This window comes from Eriocheir sinensis, chromosome 18 (genome assembly GCF_024679095.1).
Source record: "Eriocheir sinensis breed Jianghai 21 chromosome 18, ASM2467909v1, whole genome shotgun sequence".
Classification (NCBI taxonomy): domain Eukaryota; kingdom Metazoa; phylum Arthropoda; class Malacostraca; order Decapoda; family Varunidae; genus Eriocheir; species Eriocheir sinensis.
Genome location: NC_066526.1, coordinates 2,007,949 through 2,018,607, shown reverse-complemented (window position 1 = coordinate 2,018,607; position 10,659 = coordinate 2,007,949). Strand labels below are relative to the sequence as shown.

At 48.0% G+C, this 10,659-nt stretch overlaps 1 protein-coding gene across 6 annotated transcripts in view; it reads left to right on the top strand.

The window, feature by feature from the left end:
• Positions 1–10,659, top strand: part of LOC127000221 (adenylate cyclase type 1-like) — an 86,992-nt gene that overhangs the window by 38,597 nt on the left and 37,736 nt on the right. For all 6 annotated transcript variants that reach the window (XR_007753821.1, XM_050863638.1, XM_050863637.1 and 3 more), the window contains exon 2: positions 3,999–4,640. Coding sequence is in view for 5 of the 6 variants with exons in the window: in XM_050863638.1 (XP_050719595.1) it covers positions 4,065–4,640 (576 nt within the window). In the remaining variant the exon portion in view is untranslated. The remainder of the gene's footprint in view (positions 1–3,998; positions 4,641–10,659) is intronic.

The window sequence follows — 10,659 nt, the reverse complement described above, 5'->3', positions numbered from 1 at the left end:
GACTTCCATTTTCTTTATTTTCTCTATCCTCTGTGTCACCCTTTCCCTTCTCTGTTTTCACCTCTCTCTCCCTCTCACTTTTCTTCCTACCACTTTTCCTTCTTATCCTCTCTTTCCTCTCCCTCTCCCTCCTTCCCCCTCCCTCCCTCTCTCCTCTCCCTTACGACATGCAAAACACAAGCTTCTCAACAGTTGTCTAAATCGTTTGATCCGCCTCAGCCGCCGACACGAGGGAAGGGAGCGGGAAGGCCAGGGAGAGCGTTCGCTGCCAACTGTTTCCTGACGGTTCTATTAAACGAGGGAAAATTTTATGGCATATTATGAGCTCTCCCAGGACGGGCTGAATGGGAAAGGGAAAGGATCGGGAGAGGAGGGAAGGGAAGGGAGAGAGGGGGATAAGGGAATGAGGGAAGAAAGAAACGTTAAGAGAAAAAAAGGATTAAAGGAAAAGGAAGGAGCTGGGAAGGAAAGAGGAGAGAAAGGATGGGAGGGAAAGTAAATTTGGAAGGGAAGGGAAGAGAAGGGACCAGAAAGCTAAGTGCAGGGAAGGGAAGAGAGGGCAAGGAAGGGAAAGGGAAGAGAAGGAAGGGGAGGGGAAGTGAAATGCAGGGAAGATGGGAGAAAGAAAGTGAAGAAATGAAAAGGGAAGGGAAGGAAACAGAAGAGATGGGAGAGGAATTACAGTGAAGGGAAGGGAAGGAAAGGAATAGAAGGGGAAGGGAAGGAAAGAGAAAGTATAGGAGTGGAAACAAAGTGCAGGGAAGGGAAGGAAAGGAATAGAAGGGGAAGGAAAAGAGAGAAAAGATAGGATTGGAAATAAAGTGCAGGGAAGGGAAGGAAAGGAATAGAAGGGGAAGGAAAAGAAATAGAAAGGATAGGATAGGAAATACAGTGCAGGGAAGGGAAGGAAAGGAATAGAAGGGGAAGGGAAAGAAATAGAAAGGATAGGATAGGAAATACAGTGCAGGGAAGGGAATGAAAGAGAAAGGATAGGATAGGAAATACAGTGCAGGGAAGGGAAGGAAAGGAATAGAAGGGGAAGGGAAAGAAAGAGAAAGGATAGGATAGGAAATACAGTGCAGGGAAGGGAAGGAAAGGAATAGAAGGGGAAGGGAAAGAAAGAGAAAGGATAGGATAGGAAATACAGTGCAGGGAAGGGAAGGAAGGGAATAGAAGGGATGGAAGGGGAAGTAAAATGCAGAGAAGGGAAGGGAAAAGAAGGGACGGGAAGGGGTGGAGGCTGCGGGGCGGGATTGGTGACAAAAGAAATGGCTATTGGAATTCAATCGGAGCCGTTGATGTAGCCAGGACGGATGTTATCTGTCCTCCCCTTTCTCCTCGTCCTCCTCCTCCTCACCAACCTCATCCTCATCTTTTATCTCCTTTTCATCATCTTTACGATCTCCTCCTCCTCCTCCTCCTCCTCCTCTCCCTTTCTTTTTGTCCCTCTCGCTCGCTTCTTTTCCTCTTCCTCTTTCTCCCTCTAACTTTCCCCGCCTCTTACTTTTCACTTCTCTTTTCCTTTCCCTTTTGTCCACTTCCATTTGCCTCGTCCTCCTCCTCCTCCTCCTCCTCCTCCTCCTCTTTATCATATATATTAATGCGTTTTAGCAGGCTCAAACTCGGTAGGAGGAAATGCTAAATGGAGAGACATTCAAATCAACTGAAATAAATGAAATAAAATAAAACACACCACCTCTTACGTCACCTCACGGACAGAATGAATTGCTTTCCCTCGCCTTTATATTTATTTATCGCGACAGGTAATAGACTCCAGCGTGTTTTGAAGATAAATATTGCACGCAGATAAATAAATAGCAGGTGGGGATGAAAGGGAAAGTAAAAGTGGAAGCGGAAGAAGGGAAGGGGAAGGGACGAGAGGAAGAGGGAAGAAGGGTTAAGAGGAAGAGGAATACATAGGAATACATAGGAAGAACAGACACCAGAAGTCCTATCGGTCTATGGCGAGGGTGTCTGTTTACTACCGCTACTACTAGTAACCTACGTGTGGTAGGACAGGACAGAATAGATGAAGGCTCCTCCCCACCCACCTCTCCCTCCGGCAACGTGCCGGCAGGAAATAGTTAGAAGAGAACACCATGTACCTTTAAGGAAGAAAGGGACATGGAAATTTTACAGTAAAGAGAGAAATAAGAGTAAATTACTACCCTTAACTTACGCTACTGGTGACCTAAGCTGTGGGGGAAACTAATGTCTTCAGGTTGTACTCGTGCTGCAGGCTGCCTGAGACAAACGAAAAAGGGTCAGTAAACAGTGTATGGAGTTTAGTCATAAAAATAAAAAATAAAATAAAAAATAAATAAAAGCTAGTATTAAATTGGACTGCTCACGATGGGGTGAGATGTAGTTTCAGGGGTTACCGGTAGAGGCTTGATCCTCGTTTACCTTCGGTACAGGGGTACGCTGCAGTATCCTGTTAACCTTACTGTTCCCACACCTCACTGCCTAAATCATATGAAAAAGGGTCAGTAAAATCTTATATCCCTGAAATACTTATCCAGTGAAGACTTGAAGCTAGTAATACTCTGTGCGCTAACTACTGACGGTGGGAGTCTATTCCAGTGATCGACGACTCTATTATTGAAATAACTTCTGCGCGCCAATGTGTTACATCGGTTTCCCTTTGTGTTACCAATGATACCAAGGATGCTGGGAAGGGTTGACAAAAAGAGAGGGGAGAGAAAGGGAAGGGAAGGGAGGAGAGGCGAGAGAAAGGAGGAAAGGTGGAGTAGGGAAAAGAGGAGGGGGAAGGAAGAGGAAGAGAGAGCTGAAGAGGGGCTGACAAAAAGAGGAAAGGGAGGGAAAAGAGAACGGAAGAGAGGGAAGAAGGGAGGAAAAGGAAGGAAGGAGAGGAGAGCACAGGGAGAAGGGAGATGAGGAGGGGGAAGGGAGGAGAGGTGAGGGAAGGAAAAGAGGAGAAGGGAGGGAAGGGAGGAAAGAAGGAAGGGAGGAGAAGGAAAGTAAGAAGAGGGAAGTGGGGAGATGGGTAGGTGAAGGGAGGAAAAGGGAGGGAAGGGGAAGGCACAGGTGTTTTCTACAGGTGAGCCGCAGGTGTTGATGGTCTGGACGGGTCATTAGCCACCCCTGACCCCCCTCCCCCTTCCCTTCCCTTCCCCCTCCCTCCTCCCTTCCTTCCCCCCCCCTTCCGATGTCACGATTTAGAAGTGATTTGTTTTTTGTTTTTTTATTTGTTTTTTTAGGTATTATTTATCATTATTATTGTTGTTGTTATTATCATCTATTATTGTTGTTGTTGTCGGTTTTGCTTTCTCTCTCTCTCTCTCTCTCTCTCTCTCTCTCTCTCTCTCTCTCTCTCTCTCTCTCTCTCTCTCTCTCTCTTAACGCTTAGTGATCTTGGGAATTGGTCTCATTTTAGGTAGCTTCAGGGGCAGTTACGTGAGGAGGAAGAGGAGGAGGAGGAGGAGGAGGAGGAGGAGGAGGAGGAGGAAGAAGGAGGAGGAGGAAGAAGGAGGTTAAGGGAAGGGAAAGGAAGAGTAAAAGAATGGGAACCTATATCTACATGACCTAGAGAGAGAGAGAGAGAGAGAGAGAGAGAGAGAGAGAGAGAGAGCGTGAAAGGGAAGTCTCTGGGAAAAATCTTGGCCCGCGTGGGTTGTCAGTCTTTAATTGCTGTGTGCCTCCTCCTCCTCCTCCTCCTCCTCCTCCCGGCCCTGCGTCGCGGTGCCAAGGGAGGGCCGAGGAAGAGGGAAGCACAGACCATTCTCCTGATGCTCGCCGCTGTGGCCGTAATGGTGCCATTTACTACGCGACTCACGGAGGCGGCCGTGTAGGTGCTGGCCTCCTCCTCTTCCTCCTCCTCCTCCTACTCCACCATCACTAGCAATAACAGACAATACAGTATAACTACTACACTAACTAACGTCTAGACGCAGCAGCAGCAGCATCCTCGCGTCGGCCAGCCGGCCCGTGAGTTCCATACGGCGGCAGTCCTAATGTGTCCCTTCTCTGTGTTGCAGGTGATGTGCGGGCGCGCGGCGCAGGGGCGGGGCGCAGGGAGCCGGTGGTGAGGCGCGGCGGCCACGATGGACCACAGTGTGAAGGCCATGACCCCGCACCGCAAGGTGGCCTTCTCGCGGCTGTGCCACAAGCACCGCTTCGAGAATGACGAGCTGGAGGAGTTGTACCGCCGCTACACGCTCAAGCTGCAGCAGGCCAGCGTGGCGGCGGCCTCCGCGCTCATGCTGCTGCTGTGCCTCCTGCTGGCGGCGCTGCACGTCACCTTCGCCCAGGCGGCGGCGCCCACGCCCATCACGCTGCTGGTGCTGTCCCTGGTGCTGGCCGGCCTGCTCGTGCTCCTCAACTCGCGGGTCATGCGCCACTCCTACCTGATGCCCACCTGCTACCTGCTGCTGGGCCTCGGCGCCGTGCTGGTGGCCCTGGCCCTGCCGCTGCCCGCCGGCTGGAGCTGGGTGGGCTGGCAGGTCACGCCCACGGCCGGCCAGGGCGTGTGGCAGATTGCCTTTATCGCCTTCCTCGTGTACGCCCTCACGCCAGTGTCCACGCCCATCGCCCTCGCCTACGGGGTGGTGCTGCCCTCCTGCCAGGCCGCCCTCGCCGCCACCCTCGCCACGCCCTTCCCGCCGCTGCACTGGCAACAGGTGAGTACCGTGCCGCTCACCGCCCCCTTCACCCTCTTCACCGCCCCTTCAGCCTCTTCACCCAGGCCGGGGCGGAGCTGCCTGTGTGCCGGCGGGCCGAGGGGCGCCGCGCCCCCGCGCCTCCCAAAGGAGATCCCGCGGGCGACGTCGCTCGTGTGGGGGGATTGATGACGTCAGCGGGTCGATGGTCCCACGAAACGAAGTCCCTCAGCTGCCGCCCCCCGCCCCCCCTCCTTCTTCCCTCTGTCCCGCCCCCTCCACCCTGCCCCTCCCGCGCCCTGCTTCCCAGCCCTCCGGTTCTGGCAATGCAGTCCGTGGTGACCTTCACCTCTTTGTGGGAGTGTCTGTTATAGAGATATATACCTCTACCACGACTACTACTACTACTACTACTACTACTACTACTACTACTACTACTACCACCACCACCACTACTATTATTACTACTACTACAACTACGACTACTACTACTACTACTGCTGCTGCTACTACAACCTACCCCACAAAAAACAGCCAGAATCACCATCTTCAACATTCCTCCTCACAGCCGTAGGAATTTCTTACGTACACTTTATTTCCCTTCCCCTTGATCCTCCCTCCATGATCCTTCCCTGTCTCCTCCCTCATTCCCTCTCCCCTTCACCCTATCTTCTCCCTTCCTTCCCTCCATCCCTCCCCCCACTAATGAGGGCATTCCTATGATTCTGGTGCTCTGTTAACGATCTCATCTCCTGAACCTCGGCCATTTACCGCTGTGTCCTGCCGAAGGGGGAAGGGGGAGGGAGGGAGAGAGGAAGGGAGACGGTAGGAGAGATCGAGAGGAGGAACGGAAAGAAGGGAATAAGGAGAATGAGAGAAGGAAAGTGAAGGAATTAAAGGAGAGAGAAGGCGATAGGAAGAGAGAAAGAATTAAAGAGAGAAGGAAAGAGAAAGAACGAAGAGGAAAGTAAGGAAGAAGAGAGGAACTAAAGGAGAGGGAAGGAATGAAGATAAGGGAAAGCTTTAAAGAAAGAGAAAGAATAGAAAATGAGGGAAGGAATAAGTAAGAAGAAAGGAAGGTAGACAGAGAGGAAGAAGAAGGGAGGGAAATAAAAAAGGAAGGGAGAAGGAAGAAGAGGGAGGAAGAAGAAAGGAAGGAAGAAGTGAGGAAAAATAAAGGACAGATAGAAAGGGAGAAGAAAAGAGGAAAGGAGATCAAACTAGACAGAAGAAGAGAGGAAGGAAGGAAAAACGGACAGGAAGAGAGAAGGAGAGAGAGAAACAGAGAAGAAAGGACAAAATGAAGAAGGGAAATAGAATAACAGTAGGAAAATAAAACAAAGGAAATTCGTAAATGGATTAGAGGGGAAAACAAGGAGAGAGAGAGAGAGAGAGAGAGAGAGAGAGAGAGAGAGAGAGAGAGAGAGAGAGAGAGAGAGAGAGAGAGAATAGCAAAACAGCAATAACGATAGGAAGTGAAGGTGGTGGTGATGATGATGGTGTTAGTGATGGTAGTGGTGTTGATGGTAGTGGTATTGGTGATGGTGGTGGTGGTGATGATGGGTGTGGCAGTGGTGTTGCTGGTGGTGGTGGTGATGCAGGGGGGCATGACGGGCACCGGCGAGGTAAATATAGCCATGACGCAGCACCGAGCCACGCCATTGGTCAGCCAGCGCTTGACGTCAGGCGTGGCGTCACAGTAAACAAACCAAGCGACGATCGGTCTTGGGTCGGTATATTGTCAGACGCTCCGGCGCACTCCTCTCATCAAGTATTTCCAAAGGCCGAAGAGGGGTCTCATGAATGTTTCTTTAGGTTCACGGTACAGAGGAATGGTCAGACTATCAGAAGGGTCATAGAACTACCCCAGAAGATGCCCACAACGTTTACGAAAGCCTTGTCTAATGTGTGTTCTTGGGGAACGATATGTTAAGGTAGGTACTTAATCGGGTTTTCATGAATGTTTCTTTAGGTTCATGATATTGAAGAAGGGTCAAACTATCAGAAGGGTCATGAGACTACCCCTGGAAATGCCCACAACGTTTACGAAAGCCTTGTCTAATGTGTGTTCTTGGCAGATGAAATGTCAAGCTGGGTACTGTTAGACGCCTTCACCCCTCACATCAACATTTCCAAAGGCCGAAGAGGGGATTAGTCGGGTTTTCATGAATGTTTCTTTAGGTTCATGATACAGAAGAAGGGTCAAACTATCAGAAGGGTTATAGAACTACCCCTGGAAATGCCCACAACGTTTACGAAAGCCTTATCAAATGTGTGTGCTCGGACGACGAAATGTTTAAGAATTCGACCCAAAGTTTCTACGGGGCGCGGCTTTTGAGTCTGGACGGAAAAAGAGGAAAACTACAATATCTTTTTTTAGTTCCTTTTTCCTCCTTAGACAAAAAAAAAATTCTTCCCTCAATGTATTTTTTCTCAAGTCTTTTTTTCCTCTAGACAAGCACAATATATACTTCAACAATATATTTTTTTTCTTTAGACAAAAATACTTCTTTCATTGTGTGTTTTATTATATTTCTTTTTTTTTCTCTCAAAACAATAATAATACTTTCGTCAGTCTTTTTTTCCGATTCAAGACAAAAAATAATACTTCCAATTTTTCGCGTTTTCCTCTTCAGACAAATAAAATGTTCCTTCAATATAGGTTTACGACTTCCTTATCCCTCTTTGGACAAAAATATCACTTCTTTCAACACATATATTTTTTCCAAGTTCTCTTTTCTCCCAATTTCAGTCCCCCTCGAAGGTCGGTCATTCTATTTCATTTTACTCGCCTCACTCCAAAGCGGATTTCATACTTCATATCAAAAGCGAGGAATTTGCATCTTGTTCCGATTCACTTTCGAATATTTCAGACTAGGCAGAATTTTAATGCTACTATGATACGAGAGAGAGAGAGAGAGAGAGAGAGAGAGAGAGAGAGAGAGAGAGAGAGAGAGAGAGAGAGAGAGAGAGAGAGAGAGAGAGAGAGAGAGAGAGAAGAGGGTGAGAGAGGAGGAGGTTGTAGGGAGAGAACTAGTTATAGAAGTAGTAGAAGGAGGAAGAGGAGGAGGACGGGAGGGAGGGAGGGAAAGTAAACTCCTGGAGGGGCTGTAGAAGATATAGGAGAGAGAGAGAGAGAGAGAGAGAGAGAGAGAGAGAGAGAGAGAGAGAGAGAGAGAGAGAGAGAGAGAGAGAGAGAGAGAGAGAGAGAGAGAGAGAGAGAAGGAGGAGGAGGTAAAGGAGATGCTGCAGGGGAGGAGGAGAAGGAGGAGGAGGAGGAGGAGGAGGAGTCTTCTTCCCTCCAACTCTCCAACGATCGACAAAACGCGGGAGAGAATTTGTGAAGCGAAAAGTATTAGCCTGAGGTGTTGAGAGAGAGAGAGAGAGAGAGAGAGAGAGAGAGAGAGAGAGAGAGAGAGAGAGAGAGAGAGAGAGAGAGAGAGAGAGAGAGAACAAGAATAACAAAAGGAAGGACTGAACAAGAACTAGAAGAAAAAAATGAAGAAGGGGGGAAGAAAAAGAAAAAGAAATTTGTTTAGTAAAGAAAGAGTAGTAAGAAAAGATGAGGAAAAGGAGGAGGAGGAAGAAAATCCGTGGAGAGAGAGAGAGAGAGAGAGAGAGAGAGAGAGAGAGAGAGAGAGAGAGAGAGAGAGAGAGAGAGAGAGAGAGAGAGAGAGAGAGAGAGGGTGCTACTTCCTTCATAACACCAAGAAGAAAAATTATGTAAATAGTATAGAATATTGAGGAGAAAGAAGAAATGTTTATGCGTCCTCTCCCTCTGACGTTGATCCTAAAACTGAGGGGAGGAAGAAGAAAAAGAAGAAGAAGAAGAAGAAATTGAAAAAGGAGGAGGAGTAGGAGGAAAAGTAAGAAATAAAAGAAGAAAAACAAAGAAAAACAAATAGCAAAAGAAGAAAAAGGAGGGGAGGAGGAGGAGGAGGAGGAGGACGTGTGTGTGTGTGTGTGTGTGTGTGTGTGTGTGTGTGTAAGTCTGAAATTAAGATCGAAAAGGAGGTATTGGTTGGTTAGGCAGAGAGAGAGAGAGAGAGAGAGAGAGAGAGAGAGAGAGAGAGAGAGAGAGAGAGAGAGAGAGAGAGAGAGAGAGAGAGAGAAACTGAAACAGAGAGCTTCGTGGAAAACTTGATGCAGATTATAAAGGTGACGAGGGGGGGAAGGAAGGGGGGAAGGGGGCATTGAGAGAGAGAGAGAGAGAGAGAGAGAGAGAGAGAGAGAGAGAGAGAGAGAGAGAGAGAGAGAGAGAGAGAGAGGAGAACATTGCTGCTAAGAATGTTGTGGGAGGAACTCGGGACAAAAATCCATTACTCTGATGGATTTTTAAGTTTCCTTTGTTTTAGAAGAGGAGGAGGAGGAGGAAAATGAGGAAGGGAAGGGGAAGGGGAAGGAGGTGGAAGTGGAGGAGAAGTAGGAGGAGGAGGAGGATAAACAATAATCTGAAAGGAAGAAAGAACGAGGAGGGAGTACTGATGAGGAAGAGGAGGAGGAGGAAAAGAAGAGAGGCGTTTCAGAAGAGTCCAAGCCAAACTGCTGCTTACTTTTGATGGAGGAGGAGGAGGAGGAAGAGGAAGATAAGCAGTGTCACATGAGGTTTAAGTCTTTGTTTATGCTCTGGCCTTGGAGAGAGAGAGAGAGAGAGAGAGAGAGAGAGAGAGAGAGAGAGAGAGAGAGAGAGAGAGAGAGAGAGAGAGAGAGAGAGAGAGAGAGAGAGAGAGAGACGTGTGGGAGGGGGACATGAACCTAAAATTGATCGAAAGTAGTTGAATGTGGGTTGCTGTTCCTTAGATTTCAATGCTTTTTTTTTTTTTCCTCTTCTTTCCTCCCTCCATTTCTCCTTTCCTCCCTCTCCTTCTCTCCCATTCTTTCCTGCCTATTTTCCCTCCCTCTCATTTCATCTCTACCTTCTCTTTCCTCCCTTTTTTTATTTTCCTATTTACTTCCCTTTCCATTCATCCCTCCTTCCCTGTTTTCTTGCGCTTCCCTCTTCCCTCCTTCTCTTCCCTCATTCGCTTCTCTCCTCATTTCGTCTCTACCTTTCCTTCCTTCCCTATTTCATTCTCCTCGCCTCCCTTCCTTCCCTCCGTGCCTCCCTCCCGTCCTCCTTGCCTTATATACATTACCTAATACCTTTTACTCATTCCCCTCCCTTCCTTCAATTCCGTCCCTCCTCCTTACCCCCCCCCCCCAGACGCCCATGCAGTCACTGAAATGGAGAAAATTAAGCTGATTGTGAAAAAAAGTTTGAATATTATTTTGTCCGTGAATCCCTTTGAATGTTTGCATTAGGAGAGAAGTGCGTGCGTATGTGTGTTTATCGCTTCGTATATCTGTTTTATTTTTTTTTTCTACTGTGTTTATTTTTATTGTTGTTGTTGTTATTGTCTTGTTTATCCTTTACTGCTTTAACTTCCATTTTTCCACTTTTTCTCTTCCTCTTTTTCGTTTGTTTTTTTCCTTCTCTTTTTCATCTTTTCTACTTCTTCATCATTTTCTTCTTCTTTTTCATCTTCCTCCTCTTCCTCCTGTTCCTCCTGTTCTTCTCTTCCGTCCTCTTTTTCTTCTTCTTTTCATCATCATCATCATCATCACATTATTATTATTACTATGATTATTCGTTTTCTTCTGCTTCCTCTCCCTCCTCCCTCTTCTCCTGCTCCTCCTCCTCCTGCTCCTCCTCCTCCTCCTTGATGAAGAACCCCCGCTGGGAACATAATACAGCCCGCCACCTCCTCACCCAGCTCGCGTTGATGTCAATTTGGCCGCACTTTGAGGCTCAGAAGAGGCTCAGCACATTGGCAGGTTTTCCATCTCGTCTCCTTGTGATCAAAAAGGTTCCTCTAAACTCACTCTTATATCAAATTGGCTGTATTTTGCTTCCCCGACCTCGCCTCTCCCTCCCTCCCTCCCTCCCTCCCTCTCTCTCTCTGTCCTCGTCTTCCAATAGCTTAAGCGAATAACATCTTTAACGAGACCCTTTACTCTTCTATCTCCTCTCCTCTTTCTCTCTTCCCTTGATCCCTTTTTG